Raw genomic sequence first — 15,670 nt, forward strand, 5'->3', positions numbered from 1 at the left:
TGTGGGAAGGGGGTTGGTTGTGGGGGGGGGGGGGGGGTGGGGTGTCTTTTGGGGGGGAGGAATTATTTGTTGTTGTTTGGGATTTTTTTTGTTTGGTTTGGTTTAGGTTTTTTGATTTTGAGGGGTTTTGGGGGCAAGATGGGTTTTGATTTTGAGGGGGGGTGGTTGTTTGGTTTTGGTTGGGGGGGGGTTGGGTTTTTTTGTTTTTTTTTTATTTGTTTGTTTGTGTTTTAAAAAACCTCTAAAACATTCCAAGCTCACCCAAATCCACCATTTCACCAAATTCCCTCCCCACCTTTTTTCACCTCCTTCCAACAGCAAGAAAATCTGTTCATTGAAATTAATTCACTCAAGTGAGTAGCTTATGGACCTGCCTCGCTTATAGGCAAAATATGGCTTTTGAAAGAACTCATATATGTTGGTGATAGAGTCAGATATAGGGATTTACCAAAAGAAACTGTGCTCGGTTCTCCATCTGCTGGCAAGGGGACTGGGATGAAGCTCCTGTTTATGGGGTCTTTTATTATGGATATGCTTTTTGCTTCCAGAGGATGTAATTGTCGGGTCTGCTGCACAGCCAGTTCTTCTTGGTGTGGCACAGGGATGAGCTGATCCTCTCGTGGTTCAGGTATGCACAGGGCCCACCACCCCGCACCTCAAACCTGCAATGCCGACACACTCAGGTGAGCGAGAAAAGGAGGAAACGAGGAAAGCAACCCCCAAAAAATTAAGAAAAACTGGGATTTCCTCACTAGGAGAGAAGGGTAGCGTTTGGCTGAGGGTGTCTAATAGGGGATTGGTGTGCAGCATCCTTGGTCCATCCCAAACCTCCCACGGAAAGCCAGGAGCTGCTTGGGCACGGTGGCAGGAGAAGGTCCCCATCCCAGGATGGGTCATCCCAGACCCTCTAAGATATTCCATCCAAGCAGGGGGAAGCAATACAGCAGCTCCCTGGGGCCATTTCCAACCACACCAAGAGGCAAACCTGCCCCAGTTGCCAACCCCAAGCGCCCAACAGGGACAGAGGGACCAACCAGTTGTTGAAGGCTGTGCCGTTGGTCCACCACCAGCTGTCATCCTTCTCCTTTCGCAGCCCAAACCAATGGTTAGCTTCGCCTTTATAGCGTTTAATGAAGGTCTTTAAAGCAAAGAAATGTCATGTTTTAGCTGGTCTTGTCTTCCTCACCTCCTCTTTTCCACCTGTGTCCATCACCCCACCCAGAGATGGTGCTTTCCCCAAGACATCCACTCCCGGCTACAGCATTGGGTGCAATTTGGGGCCAAGCACGTTTTTGGTCTGGTTTTTTTTCTTCTTTTTTTTGGGGGGATGGGGGGCATGTCTCTTTTGGTGGTTTTTTTCATGTTTCCTACCCTGGTACTAGTGTAGGGGCTCAAGCACAGTTCTCACCAGCTCATCCATTGTGTTTATGAGGGCCAGTGAAGCTCCCAGGGCCTCGCAGCTTTCCTGACTGGTGGTCCAATTGCTCTCAGCCTCAGAAAAATAATAGCATTTCCCTTGGAAACCAAGCCAGGCGTCTGGGCACACGTGGGAGAAGTCAGGCTGAGGCAAACGGGATCCTGAATGGACAACTGCAAAAGAAAAAACTGAGAGATGTGTGTGGGCAGTCCTAAAAAGCAGGAAAATGGGATTTATTATTTTTTTCCTCAAGGCTACAGGCGGGAAATTGGGGTTGATGCCCTTGGAAAAGGGAATCACGTGGCTGACCAAGAGCCAGGATGCCTGGACCACAATTTAGGAATAAAAAAAAGGGGTCCCCCCTGAAGCAGGCTTGGTGCTTTGCTTGGGGAGCATCCCTTGATGCTAGGAAAGTCCTGCGATCCCTTCTTCCCCAAAAGAGGGGTGCCTGGCCTGGATCGTCCCCATGCGGGATGCCTGGATGGGACTCACCAGTCAAGGCCACCAGCAGGACGAAGACGAGGAGCACCAGCACCACACACAGAGGGACGAAAACCCGAGACGAGCGGGATCTTTCCCGGTCGGGCTTCTTGGTGTTGGACCCTGGGGGAGGAAAGAGCAGGAGAGGGTGTGGGCTGGGTCCTTTCCCTAATCCTGTGCTCTTTTTCTGCTGGATCCTCAGTCCACCCCGAGCCCCAGCTGGGACAGGGACCTTGTTGGGGCTCAGGAGGGTGGGGAGACCTTGCAGAGGCTCAAGGGGCTGCCCACAAGGCAGGGAGAGCGGACCTGTGTCCTTCAAAGGCACCAATGTGTGTTTGAGGACCTGGAGATGGATTTAGGGCTTTTCAGCCCTTAGAGGTGGCTGCAACATGAAATTTAGCGTAGAGGTGCCTGGGTTGATCTGCACCTGCCCAAAAGCTCCATGCCCACCCCACTGGTGCTCCACCAGAGCGAGATGCTCTTCCCACCCCCTGCCCTCACCCAGAGCATTGGGTTTTTTCCCCAGCATTACCCCACTTGCAATCTTTCTCTATATCGTTGCAGTTGTTCAACACTTCCTCTTGGTCTGAAGAACGTGGCTGTTGTGCTCCTTTCCCCATTGCAAGCAGAGACGTGCCAGACCCAGGGGCTCACTCACATCCACTACCATCTACAGGGAGTGCGGCTCAAGCTGCGTGTTAACAAGGAAAAGGCTGAGCAAATCTGCAGCCAGCCATGCCTCCCACATTTGCAAGATCCCACCAAGCTGTCTGGAGTCTTTGGGTTTTTTTTCCTCTGCAACACTCCAAGACCTCGTGGGCAACACGTACCACGGGAAGCCATGGCATGGGAGTGCGTTTGTGCTGTGCTAAAAACACATCGGGGGAAAAGAAAGACAGAAAGAAGGACAATGTGAGAGAAGATGACATGAGAGGGGAGAAAAAGAGACGGGAGAAAAAGAGAGGGGAGAGAGAAAGATAAAAAAAGAGAGGAAAAAAGATAAAGAGAGAAAAAGGGGGAGAGGAGGAAAAAAGGGAGAGAAAAAAGTTAAAGGGTAGTTTAAATCTTAAAAGATATTAAAAGAAAAATATAAGTTATTAACTATTCACAGTTTGAAGGGAGTTTAAGCATTTACAAGGGGACACAAGTCTGTTAAGGAGTTGGGAGCCATCGCTGCAGGAATGGAGCAAACTGCCTGACGGGTTGAAGCAGAACTTGCAATTTGAACCCCTCCAGGAACCAACAGGAAGGAAGAAGCTGAATTTAAAAGAAAACTACTGCTGCCAGCAGTTGCTTACAGCAAAGTTGTTTTGCTCACCAAACCCCTTATCTCACTTCCTCCAGTGTCCGCCCTTGCACGGAGCAAAGGGTACACACTTGTTTTCCTAATCGTGAGCCAATGGGTGCAACGGCCGTTAATTCCCTCCCTCGGTCTTGTGTACTTCAGCATTACAAAACAAAGCAGTAAAAGCCTACCAAGAACCTGCCCCAGCAATTTGGGCTTGGTATAACAGTGACATTTTATTCTGGGAATAAGCTCTAAAACCACATAGGGACCGGGGTTGGTTGTCAGGAAAAAGTGCAAAGCCTCTCCCTTCCCTTGCACGGGGGATTTGCAGGAGGCAAATTCAGTGCTCAAAGATGTGCTCAGATCTAGTGTTTCAGAAGCAGTTTTAGGGTTAAATTTGGCAGCAGAGAAGAGAAAAAAGTCATAACAAGGGCAGGCTGGGAAGGGGTGATGCTTCCCCAACCCTGGAGGTACCCAAAACTCAATGGCACAAAGGCCAGACTTTGTCCTGTCTCTGAGCAGGGTTTGAGCAGGAAACTGCAGCCCAGGGCTGGGAGAGCTGTTACTGCTGAAGCATTGAGGTAATATTTGAGAAACGAAAGTAGTAACTTGAGATAAAGAAAAGCTTTCAGTTTCCCCCATTTCAAACTTCTGTTCTGCTTTTGGCGCTGCTTCATAATAATGATTGTAAAAATTAAGCAAAAATCCCCTTAAAAAAGACCCCATGGAAGCTCATGTTTTTCACACACTCCCCCCCCGCCCAAATTTAAGAGATCACACAGGGCAGCCTGAGCTCCTGCCCAGGTTTTACCCCTCCCAAGCCCACTGTGCTTTCCAGCCAGTTCACTCCAGCTCCCCCCAAATCACTATTAATTCCACTGAATTGAAACAAATCTAAGTCCTTTTTATTGTATAATTATTTACCTCACTTCACCATGATTTTAATTCCTTCCAGAGAAAGCAATCCTGTTAGCTAGAAGGGGCTGGAAAAAAAAAAAAAGCCAGCACTGAAAAGCAGTTACAAAGCAGCAAAACAGAGAGAAAAAGTATTAAAAAGCAGCAGCTGAAAAAACACATCCAGAAACTCAAAACAATCACAATAAAATAGGCAGGTAAGGCAGGGCACCCATGATGGCAAACGCTTCGATAAAACCAGCTGAAAAGTAGTCATTTGGGGGTTTGGTTTTTTAATTCCCTCCCTTCAATATGCCATTTTTAATTTAGCCAGCTGATTATTTCAGCCTCTCTAGGTTGCCCTCCCCATCCCAACCACAGCGTCACTCCTGCTCCACTGATTCAACCAGCCCCAATTTTTGCAGGCAAGCAGCTGCTTTCCCCAGCTCTTACCTCCTGCGAGAGCCGACGTCGGCTGAAAGTGACTTCCTCAAGCTGCTGCGTATCGTCACATTCGGGGAGGGATGGCCCGACGGCCACGCTCCCAACGCTTGGCTGCACCCCAGTAGCTCGGGTGCCTGCTTGGGCTTGTAGGCAAGGCAAAGGGGTGAGAGACCACCTCGAGAAACCAGTGGTTGCTTTAAGCTTTATGCTTCAGAGTTTCCAAGCAGGAAGAGCGTTTTTTGATGGGTTTTTTCCTATTATTTTTGCGGAAAAAACCCAGAGCAGTGGGGATTTTTTAAGAGAGCCCTGTAGGCAGGTGATGGCGAAGGCACCATGCTCTACCTGCTCCCCAAAGGTTTGCAGTCAATTCTCAACTGCTGTGGCAGCTTTTGGAGCTGGTTTGAAACAGTTTGTGTGCAAAGCAAAGGTCAGGCTATGCTAAATGTGGTTTTTGAATCATCTCGCTACGGCAGAGGAAAAACCAAGGGGCTGGGCTTACTGCTGCTGCTTTCTCCATCGAGGAGAAAAAGCAACAGGCTGGGAGAAAAGTCAGCCCAGAGGGATGAGAAAATGCTCCAAGGAGAAGGAGGTGCAAGAGAGGAGGTTAAACCCAGTGGGAAAAGCCTCTGGGGAGAAGGGCTGGGAGCACTGAAGGCAGTGAGAAAAAGCATGGGAAGACTCTCTGAGCTGCCCTGGGAAAACCCCCATGGCTGTTATCGCAGAAGCAAGAATTTGAGGTCTGGTGACATTATCTGGCCGCAGATGTGCAGCATCTGGTCGGCTGCCTGAAACAGCCTCTTTTACACTCCGCCCCCAAAGATTCTGTTTTTCAGGGACGATGAGCTCGATTGATGCTGACTGGGTCCTGCTTCACCCCACTGCCTGCCACGTGGAAATGATAATTTTCTCGTTTCTCACCAAACCGCAGGTTGCCTGCCCTGCCTGATGGGTGATAAGGGAAGGATGGGGCCAGGCTCTTCTCGGGCTGCACAGGGAAAGAGGGAGATGGGGCAAGCTGCAGCAAGGATGATTACCAGGAGATCAAGATAGATTTTCATTTTGATTGGGATGCATTTGGGTTTGAGTCCAACCCACGGTTTCTTGTTGTCACACCTCCACCCCCAGTTTCTGCTTTCAAACTCTCTTGCAAATGTGTGCTTGGAGGGATGCATCACTGCTCTGTGTGGTCCCCATCTTTCTTTGAGCACTGGAGACCTTTGGGGCTTGGGAGACTCTTTGCACCCTCTGCGATGGCCCCCCCCTTTTCCCCAGAGAAACTGCCCACCCTCTCCATTTGGAGAAAAAAAAATACAAATATTATAAATTAATAACTGCTGCTCTAGCCATCTGCAAAACCATCATCATTTGGGTGAGTTGGCTGTGGAGATAGTTGGGGGTGATTGGTGCAAACCCCCAGAGCATGCCAAGGGTGTGGGGGGGTGTTCCAGCCCCCTGACCGCAGACATCATATCCCCAGGGCAGGAGGAGGTGGCCACGCTCGTCGTCACCTATCCAAACGCCTGAGCCTGGGCTTCAACTTGCAAGCCAAGCACCCAGGAAGAGAAATGATGCCTCACAGACCACTATGCTTGCCACAACGGAAGAGATAAGTCATGAAGCAGGCGGCAAGACTGTGAGTCATAGGAACTGACAGCTTCTTTCGGTATTTGTGGAAATACCATCAGGACACGTAAGATCTAACTTGTCCCCGCTCCAGGCTGCTCTAATCACAAGCCCTAAGACTCAGAGCTGGGTCATGGGGATAAAAGGTTCAGTTATCCCCCACTGCTGCTCCTGGGAGGCCATCGCTTGGGTTATGGTGGTGATTTTCATGCCATCAAGCGTGGAAGCAATGGCAGAGGCAACACATGTGAAAAAAAGGGCACCAAACTGTGCATGGCCAGACCCAGGATGTCACTCAAAGTGACAGGCAGAGTTTTCCCCAAAGTCAGAAGAGGTTGCAAAAATAGCACGGTCACAGCTTCAGGCACAGAAGTCTCAGAGGGCAGGATGAGTGCTCCCAAATCATCATGGTTGCTGGCGCTTTCTTCTTTAGCATCCAGTGTTTTCCCATCTTGAGGTTCCTCCTGTTTCCCAGTGGTGGGTCTCCAAGCTTTTCTTGGCAAGGAAGAGCCTGAGACCTCAGCAGCCTCCCAAGGAAAGGCGTTGCAAGCTGCCCCCAGCACCCCAAGGTCCATGCCCACCACTCATCGGAGACTTGCACCTTGCAGACGGCTACACTGGTGCAGCTGGAAGAGTGGTGAGGGTTTCCTCCACCAGCTTCACCTAACCACACCGCCTCTGCACATAATAGCTTCCCTCCTTCTTCATGCACGCTCACTTAGCGCACCCTTGACACCAGCGATGGAGGATGATGGAGGTTACATCATCACGACCAAATTGAAGGTGAAGGACCCCACCCTGATGCCCAAGCCGATGGATCCAGGCACTGGGGATCTTCTCGGCCAGCATGGCCATGAGAAGAAACCACAGGCAGTAGCAATTTTTGCAATTCACTTTGTCTTTCCTTCCACTGGGCGAATTTCCCTCAGCATTGCTGCAGAGGTGAAAAAAGCCATGAGAAATTTCAACGAGGGGCTTGGGGGGCATTTTGTCCATCAGTTTCATGCTTCTGCCTCTGGGCACCTCCAGGTTCATCTCCCTAAATGATGGCCAGTCCGGCATTGCCTCTTGCCTACCCTGGAAACCAACACAAAGAAATGTAATTTCTTAGCAATCCTTACTCCTTTCTTTCTGCTCCTTTTTTTTGCCAATGCTCAGGACAGCACAACTCTTGTTATTGTATTTTTTTTTGTCTGCCCAGCTGGGGTTAGATTTAACCTTGCACCAGCCAAATAAGCACTATGCACCTGGCGATAGTCAGCACTGCACCCCTGATGCCTGCGACTGGTTCTTCCATTGCTCAGCACTGCTAATTTCTCCATAAAGCCTTCCAAAATGTTTTTTCCCCAGGCACATCCCGCCACTGATGTTATTACAAAGCAGCCATGCTGCTGCTGCTGCTGAGCCTCCTCCTGGTCTCAGCCGTAATTTTTCTGAGCATCCATGGTAAGTACCAGAGGGGGAAACTGCCACCGATCCTGGGGGGTCTGGTTTTCACACACAGCCTTCTGCTGCCCCATCATACCAAAGATTGGCTGGTTTGCCTCGCGGAGGGAACCAACCACATCTGGATTGGGCTGCATTTATCTGTCAGTGCTCATAACCGGACATGGGTGGACGGGGCTCCCTTGGACCAGCTGATGTGAGTGTTGCCCAAAGAGATGCTCAGATGCAGATGGAGCACCCCGGGGCGGGGGGCTTTGGGAGATGGGAGGAAGCATTTCTGTGGGAGCTGCTTCATCTCCTGTCTCTCCATCAGGTTCAAAGTCTCAGGTAACATGGACTCGGAGAGCTGTGGGGTGGTGAAAGCCAACCAGACCAACTCAGAGACCTGCCAGGCAGAATTCAAGTGGATCTGCGAGAGGGAAGCCATTGAGATGTAAAGTGACATGGGAAGCATGGAGGGGGGGCAGCACATGGAGAGACCTTCAGTTCAAGTCAAGCTAATGGAAAACCTGCATGGAAAAACCTTGAAAACCCTCAATCCCCTGCTCCTTGGTAGAAAAGAGGAGAAAAGAAACAACAGCTTGGATGGAGTTGAGTTTCCTAGGTGGCTTGATCAGTCACCCTTCTCTGCTAGTCCCCTCTCCCTTTAAAATTTTATCCCTGTTTCAAAATAAAATAAAAAGGAGCAGAAACCTGCAGAACTGGCTATAAAGCACCACAGGACCCCACCACCCCTGGAAAGCGCTGGGTGATGGGTGGTACCACTCATACCTAACCTTGCCAATTAAAAGCTTGCTCAGGCACCTTACAGCCTCATGGCTCAGCCCATTTGCTATGGCCAAAACATCAGCGGTGGATGAAAAAGCTCTGAAAGGATATCTGTCCCGGTTTCAGCTGGGATAGAGTTAACTGTCTTCCTAGTAGCTGGTACAGTGCTATGTTTTGAGTTCAGTATGTGAAGAATGTTGATAACACACTGATGTTTTCAGTTGTGGCTCAGTAGTGTTTAGACTAAAGTCAAGGATTTTTCAGCTTCTCCTGCCCAGCCAGCGAGAAAGCTGGAGGGGCACAAGAAGTTGGCACAGGACACAGCTGGGGCAGCTGACCCAAATTGGCCAACGGTGTATTCCATACCATGGGACGTCACATCTCATATAGGAACTGGGGAGTGGGGGGGGGGATTCGCCGCTCGGGGACTGGCTGGGTGTCGGTCGGCGGGTGGTGAGCAATTGCCCTGTGCATCATTTGTACATTCCAATCCTGTTATTATTGCTGTTGTCATTTTATTAGTGTTATCATTATCATTAATAGTTTCTTCTTTTCTGTTCTATTAAACCGTTCTTATCTCAACCCAGGAGTTTTACTTTTCCCGATTTTCTCCCCCATCCCACTGGGGGGGGTGGGGGGTGAGTGAGCAACCCCAGCCAGCACCTAAGCACCATGCAGCCGCTCACTCATTTCGCCCCCCCGACAGTGGGATGGGGGAGAGAATCAGGGGAAAAAAAAAAGTAAAACTCAGGATAAGAACAGTTTAATAGGACAGAAAGGAAGAAAATAATAGTAATAACAATAATAAAATGACAATAATAATAATAAAAGAATTGGAATATACAAAACAAGTGATGCACAATGCAATTGCTCACCACTCGCCAACCAATGCCCAGTATAGTCCCTGAGCGGCAATCCGCCCCCCAGGCCAACTCCCCCCAGTTTACATACTGGGCATGACTTCACATGTATGGAATATCCCTTTGGTCAATTTGGCTCAGCTGTTGTGGCTGTGTCCCCTCCCAACTCCTTGTGCCCCTCCAACCTTCTTGCTGGCTGGGCAGGAGAAGCTGAAAAATCCCTGTCTTGCTCTAAACATTACTCAGCAACAGCAGAACACATCAGTGTGTTATCAACATTCTTCTCAGACCGAACCCAAAACATAGCACTACACCACCTACTAGGAAGAAAATTAACTATCCCAGCCGAAACCGGGACAAAGGATAACTAGCCCTCCCCTGACCTTGTCTTATAATGCAATCTTTCCGTTTGTTTTGCAAAATTTTGTGCAATGGCTAAAACCTGTAATTATTGTCAACCAACCCTCTGCACCACTAAAAAAGAGGAAGAGCTGTAACCAGTTAGCAAATAGGAGAGTTGAAATATTTAACAGTAATTTCTAGCAAAATTCCTAGCAAACTTCCACCACCAATATCATATTGTATCCCAGCTGAAACCAGGATACCAACCCTCTGCAGCAGTAAAAAAGGAAGTTGTTTCTGTTTTCCAAAGATTTGTGCAATAGCTAAAACTAATATTATGGTTAACACACCCTCTGCACCAGTAAAAACGAGGAAGTGCCATAAGTTAGCCAATAGCGGAGTTGAAATATTTAACAGTAACTCATAGCAAACTTCCACCACCAATATCATATTCTTCCAGGGGATACAGGATGCTGAAAACCTCACTGTGCCACCACATTGGGTGGCAAAGAGCTTAATATCCAAGCAAAGGGCTATCTTTGGATTGCCTGTATTATGGATAAGCCTCAACAAAATAAGGCGATTTGATTATTTCTGTAACTGGAGCATTAAGAAGCAGTTGTTGTGTTTCAGGATAAAGCATCTATTGGTCTGACAATAAATTCTATTTCTTAGATACTTATACGGGGTGCATTCTTTCCCTTTTTCCTAATAAAAACAGCAAGAGCAGCAACTCCATCACTATCTTCCAGCCAAGTTAACAATGAGGTTGCCTCATCCCAGCCTGAGCAAAGGAGGAAGAGCATTTCTGGTTGCTTTTTTTCTTTTCCCTTGCTATTTCTTGCAAAAAATCTCACAGCTCGCTTGAAGAGTCACAAGCAATGCCAAAAAGTGGGAATTGGAAGTACCAAGCCCTTCCCAAAAGCACCCCCAAACTTGCACTCCTGCAGCCATACGGACATAAAACATGGGTGAAGGACAAAGCGATCTCACACTGGAGATGCCTTTCTGCTGTGCCCCAAATTTTGGGCTTTCTGGCAGTGGACAAGAATTTCTCGGTAGGGGCACAACTGGTAATTGTGACCAAAACCCATCCCGTGAGTGGATGCTGCAAAAAGCCACATCCTTTGCCACCTCGCAGAGCGGGAGGTGAGCAAGGTGCTGCTGGGGACGGAAACCAGCACGGGGCTTTGTGTTTGTTTGTTTAGTTTGTTTTCCCCCCTCCCCAGCTCAAAAAGGGCACGAGGAGGTTCAAAGACAATATTTAGGTCTTCCTCAAAAGCCAGCGAGGGGGATGAGCTGGCGACCTGCTGCTGCTCGGCACCAGGACCGTGCCACAATGAGGGGAGCCATCATCTTCTTGGCGTTCACGGGTGAGTGAAGGGATTTCAGAGACCAGGCTGGGGTGGCACCAAAGGTGGAGGAGGGAGAGCTTGGAAGGTTTTCACCATCTTCTCCTCAAAGAGCATCACTCTGGGCAGAGCATTTCTCCAGCCCTTTCTTCACCACCAGCCATGGAGACTCGTGCAACCCCTTCTCCATGAAAACCTTCTCCCAGTCATTAATTCCATCAATTCTTTTGTCCTCTTCACCAGAAAGGAGACTTTTCTCCTCTCCATCCCTTTGCTCTGCCAACCTCTTTGCTCCAGTGCAACGTCTGAGGTGGAGAGGATGCAAAAGCAGCCCCACACAGCCAATGTGAGCTTAAATATCTCAAAGAAACCTGAATTTCCTCTGATAAATGCATAGTGTCCAGCAAGGGTCATTTATTCAGTTCATCCTCAGAAAGGAGGCTCGTTTGGCACTGCCCAAAAGATCCCTTGGGACTCAGTGGAGGAGAAAGCAATTGGAGGGGACACCTGGAAAATGTAAATATTGCTCAGTCCCACCTTGTGCATCCAACGCCTCGCCCGTCGAAGTGAGCAGAGAGGCGTGAGCTGAACTTGGTGGGAAATATTCCCCCAGATTTTGGGCCCTAAATCCAGATTTTGGCAATAACTTAAAGGCATCCATGGGAATTTCTCACCCATGATCTCCTTTCTCATCCCTCCCCACTGCAGGTGCTGTCACCACCATCTCCATAGCCCCGCTGCAGAACCCGGTTTGGGTTTCCCCAGGGGAGAAAGCCATCTTACCTGTCTCCCTCCAGCTCCTCAACCCTACCTGGGACTTCTACCATATCAAGTGGAGCTTTCTGACGGGGGATCGCCCAGTTTTGATTTACACAATGGAAAGGTGCAACCAGACCCTCGCAGCATCTGGGCAACAGTGCCAACAGAGGATGGAGGTGGGCGATTTCTACAATTCAAGGGCAAATATCAGCTACAACACCTCGCTGGTGCTCCAGGACACCCGGCCAGATGACGCTGGGGTTTACCAGTTGACAGTGCAGGGTCTGGATGTGGCACACACCATGCAGGTCACTCTGATTTTGCAAGGTAATGATGGCTTTGGGGGGGTCCACCAAATCCCAAGAGGTGGAGAGGAGCAAGGAGCAAATGGCAGGTTCAGAAAGCCCAGGAAAGGGGTTTTCTAGGGAGCAAATACTTGCTGAGCCTGCCCAAAATGAAAAAAAAAGAAAAACAGCTAGTCCTATTAAAACAAAGACTCCACTGATTTACAGAGCCCTTATCTGCAACATGCTGTAGGATGGGATGAGATGGGACAATGCTTGGCGTGAAGCATCTGCAACGTGCTGTGAGACGGGGTGATACTCGGGTTGAAGCATCGCCCGATCCTTGCCCCATTCCTGCACCTGCATCCAGGTCTTTAAAAGCTCTTTGCAACTCCCTCCTCACAGAGAGCCTCTCCTTTCCACGCGCAGGTACCTTCTCCCCGTTATTCCTCTCCGGCAACCCAGCCCATGCCCACCTCAACCAGACAGCGCTGCTCTCCTTCTCCCTGCGGACCCCCTGCTCGGGCTGGGACTTCATCCACATCACCTGGGAGCTCATCAGCAGCCCCAAGAACCATCCCATCCTCACCTACACCCTGGATGGTTGCACAGGGAAAGCCTGGAACTGGTGGGAGCAGAGCTGCACCATCTCCCAGGAGGTGGACGGGTCGTACAGGCAGCGGGCAGGCGTCCGACCGAACGGCACCCTGGCCCTCAGGGATGTGAGGGATGAGGATGCAGGGACCTACCTGGTGACGGTGCGAGCCCCAGACGGGTTGGCTTGCGTGGGTGTCAACCTGTCCGTGAGCAGAGGTAACTGAGGGAAGGGGGAAAAAATGCACATTTAAATGCCTTTAGAAGTGGGGAAAGGATGGAGCGAACGGGAGAAGCTGGCACTAACAGGAGAGGAAAATGCAGGAATAGGGAAGAAAAGTGCTAAACTGTGGGATGAGAAGGAGCAAAAATAAAACAGCAGAAATGCCTGCTAGGAGGGAAAAAAAAAAAGAAGTAAATTTTGCCCTAGCTTGGTTTTAATGCCACTGCAGAACAGAAACCTGGAGCTTTGGCACAAGAAATTTGCCCTGGGGTTGTTTTTCAGAGGAAGCAAGAGAAAACAAGCCATTTAAGAACCCAAACGCATCGTGAACTGCAGCCAGGGAAAGCTGGGTATTTGGGGTTTGTGTTTTTCATAGTTTTTTTTTTTTTAAAGAAGTGTTGAGTGGCTACATCTCATCACGGACGTGCAGAAAGCACCAAACTGTTGACCCTTTATAGCAACAGGGAGTATTTTTGCAGCACTACAACCCACAAAAACAAAGTTAGAGATGAGAAGAGACAATAGCAAGGCAGACCCTGCCATAAAGTCCTGTTTCACTACGGAAATCCCCATCTTTTCACCCATTCTTTATACCTCTCCCCCGGTTTGCAGAAATGTTGGCAGTGGAGTGGCCGAGCATCCTCAGCATCATCCAAATTGCTGCTGCTGGCGTCGTGCTCTGCTTCCTGGCTCTCATCTTGGGAGAGGTGGGTGATAAAACCCCCAAACTGGGTCCAACTTCATTAGTTTTCCCCACAAAACCAAAACGCTTGGAGGCAATTAATTTACCCGCCTCAAGGTTTTATTTCCCCTCCAATCCCCAAAGGGGGAAAAGGGAGGGGAAACGTGCTGATCCAGCAAAATTAATTTGGGGATCAGCATATAGAAGAGGGAATACTGATCAGCATCCCCAGCATGCCTTCGAGGCTGCAGGGGTTTGCCCAGCGAAGACGGGGGATGCCATAAAACTGGGGCTGCAGGTGGGTTTGCAGCAGCGTGGCCGGTGCCCCCCATACCCCAGGTGAGGAGGGACACGGGGACACATCGGGGTGAGCAGAGACAGACCCATCGTCCCTCTCGTCTCCTCCCCAGCACATGTTTTGGCGTGGTGACAAGCTGGAAAAGACCCCGGGTGGCACCTGCCACCAGTCCCAACCTCCTCCTGGGGACAACTCTGGATGAAGAAGCCACCAAGGATGGAGGGAGACGTGCAGAGGGCACCGAAACCCCCGCGGCTTGTTGGTTTGCCCAGACCATCATCTGCAACGTTAAACACTGAGCAAGAACTACTCGTAATAGTTAAAAAAATACGGGTTTTGGAGCCGTTTCTCCCCAAATTATTACCTGGGTTCCCCATGCTCTCTGTCCGGACCCCCAGTGCTTTTATCTACCCATCGCTGTGGGGAGATGCTTCCTGTTCCCTTTTTTTGCTCCTTTTTTGCACTTGAAAAAGTCCAAAGCTTTGAGCCCAAGGTGTGGGAGAGCTCTTGAAACATACCACAGTCATTAATCTTATTAATTATCCATCAAACAGCAGGAGGCCCTGAAAGGGCATCACCCCAACTTCCCGGCAACCGGTTGCTCTCCAGCCAAGAAAATAATTGCAATAAAAGTAATCAGATTTCAGCACTCAGCCTCTAGTAGTCCTAAAAGCAGACATGGGATCAGAGGTTCCTTTTTTAAGGGGGAATTTGAGTGGTTTTTTCTCACCAGCTTGTGCTACAGAAAGGAGTCACCTAAATCCCATTGGATTTACCTGGCCCTTGGCATGTCACTTGGGTTGTGCCCCCACGTCAAGGTTGACTGCTCGAATGCAACAGCTTCTCCTGGAGACTTTGGGGTTAGAAAGGGGATTCTGGAGAAATCGTTGTCTTTCCGAGACTTATCAAAAGATGGTTTATCCCAGCTCTGCATTTACCTGTTTTGAGCAGTTTCCAGCAGCTGTCTACATCCCCAGCTTGGCTTCATTTCCTTTGGATTTGGGGTTTTATGCTGAAAGCAGAAAAATGTGGGCAGCTCCAGGGGGATGATGCATCCCTCCATAAGCAACTAAAGCAGGGGATCAACCAAGAGATCCAACTCTTAACAAGCCCGATCCCACCCTGAAAGCAAAATCCTGCTTAGGAAAGTATGTTACACCTTGTGCTTTGGTTTTTTGGGGGAACATCTCTGGTTTTTTTGCCACACCCTTTGCCAGAGGGGGTTTTTAATGCTGCATTTTGAGCATTCGCAGGAGCACAAATCCACGTGGATCTCCTGCAAATTTGCCTCTAGAAATACCAAACAGGCCAGTTGTGAATTTTGTAGCTGAATGCAACAGGTTTAGTGTTTCCCACATCACCAGCTCCATTTTTCTCACCTCTCTGCAGCGGGATGGGAGCAGTGCTAAGACCCAAAGTACTGCTAGAAAACACCCCCAAAATTAACCAGCGCTCTGCAGATTGCAAGCATATCATATCCTTTTGCTCTTCACTCTGCTTAAAAGTGGGTTGAAAAGAAAAAAACATATCTATATATCTATATATATATATATATATATTAGTCCATGCTAGCAACAGCACTAGTCCGGCACCGGGAGGAGGAGGCTGCTTTCCCCAGTAGAAGACGACCTTCCGGCACCTTCCTTTCTCACGCCAAGCTGCTCCACACCTTAAAAAAAGGTAGCTTTGCTTTCAGAAACAGTTCTTTGTGGGCTTCCACAGCAGGTGGAAGAGCAGAGTGAGGAGAGACAAGACAGCTGGGGCACAACAGCGAGGGTGGGTTTTTAGCTGTGACTCCAGACGCAAAAACCACCACCACTGCCAGTCTCTGAGCTTGCTTTTGCTCCGGGGGCGGAAAAAAAAAAACCATCCCTCTGTTACCCTGAACCTTAATGCTGCAAGGACAGGGACCGGCC

General features: G+C 49.3%; 2 protein-coding genes across 3 annotated transcripts; one reads left to right on the forward strand and one right to left on the reverse strand.

Annotated features, from left to right (window-relative positions):
• Window positions 1–502: 502 nt before the first annotated feature.
• Window positions 503–5,177, reverse strand: LOC104832873 (C-type lectin domain family 2 member D-like). Of its 2 annotated transcripts, none has more exons than XM_010569268.1 (6): window positions 4,533–5,177; window positions 2,430–2,588; window positions 1,910–2,020; window positions 1,409–1,605; window positions 1,035–1,138; window positions 503–662 (listed from the first exon to the last, which is right to left on the reverse strand). In XM_010569268.1, exons 2-6 carry the CDS (start codon window positions 2,515–2,517, stop codon window positions 524–526), a joined length of 639 nt encoding a protein of 212 aa, XP_010567570.1. In that variant the 5' UTR covers window positions 2,518–2,588; window positions 4,533–5,177; the 3' UTR covers window positions 503–523. The 2 variants fall into 2 exon arrangements, with proteins under 2 accessions (XP_010567570.1, XP_010567571.1); XM_010569269.1 differs by having other exon boundaries at window positions 1,409–1,590; window positions 4,533–5,175.
• A 5,671-nt stretch (window positions 5,178–10,848) lies between these two features.
• On the forward strand, window positions 10,849–14,354 carry LOC104832874. The gene is made up of 5 exons (XM_010569270.1): window positions 10,849–10,935; window positions 11,623–12,000; window positions 12,387–12,770; window positions 13,387–13,481; window positions 13,867–14,354. The coding sequence occupies exons 1-5, from the start codon at window positions 10,857–10,859 to the stop codon at window positions 13,954–13,956; spliced, it is 1,026 nt and encodes a 341-aa protein (XP_010567572.1). The 5' UTR covers window positions 10,849–10,856; the 3' UTR covers window positions 13,957–14,354.
• The last annotated feature ends 1,316 nt before the right edge of the window (window positions 14,355–15,670 follow it).

This window comes from Haliaeetus leucocephalus, unplaced genomic scaffold, assembly GCF_000737465.1.
Source record: "Haliaeetus leucocephalus isolate CR32 unplaced genomic scaffold, Haliaeetus_leucocephalus-4.0 Scaffold267, whole genome shotgun sequence".
In the NCBI taxonomy this organism is placed as follows: Eukaryota; Metazoa; Chordata; class Aves; order Accipitriformes; family Accipitridae; genus Haliaeetus; species Haliaeetus leucocephalus.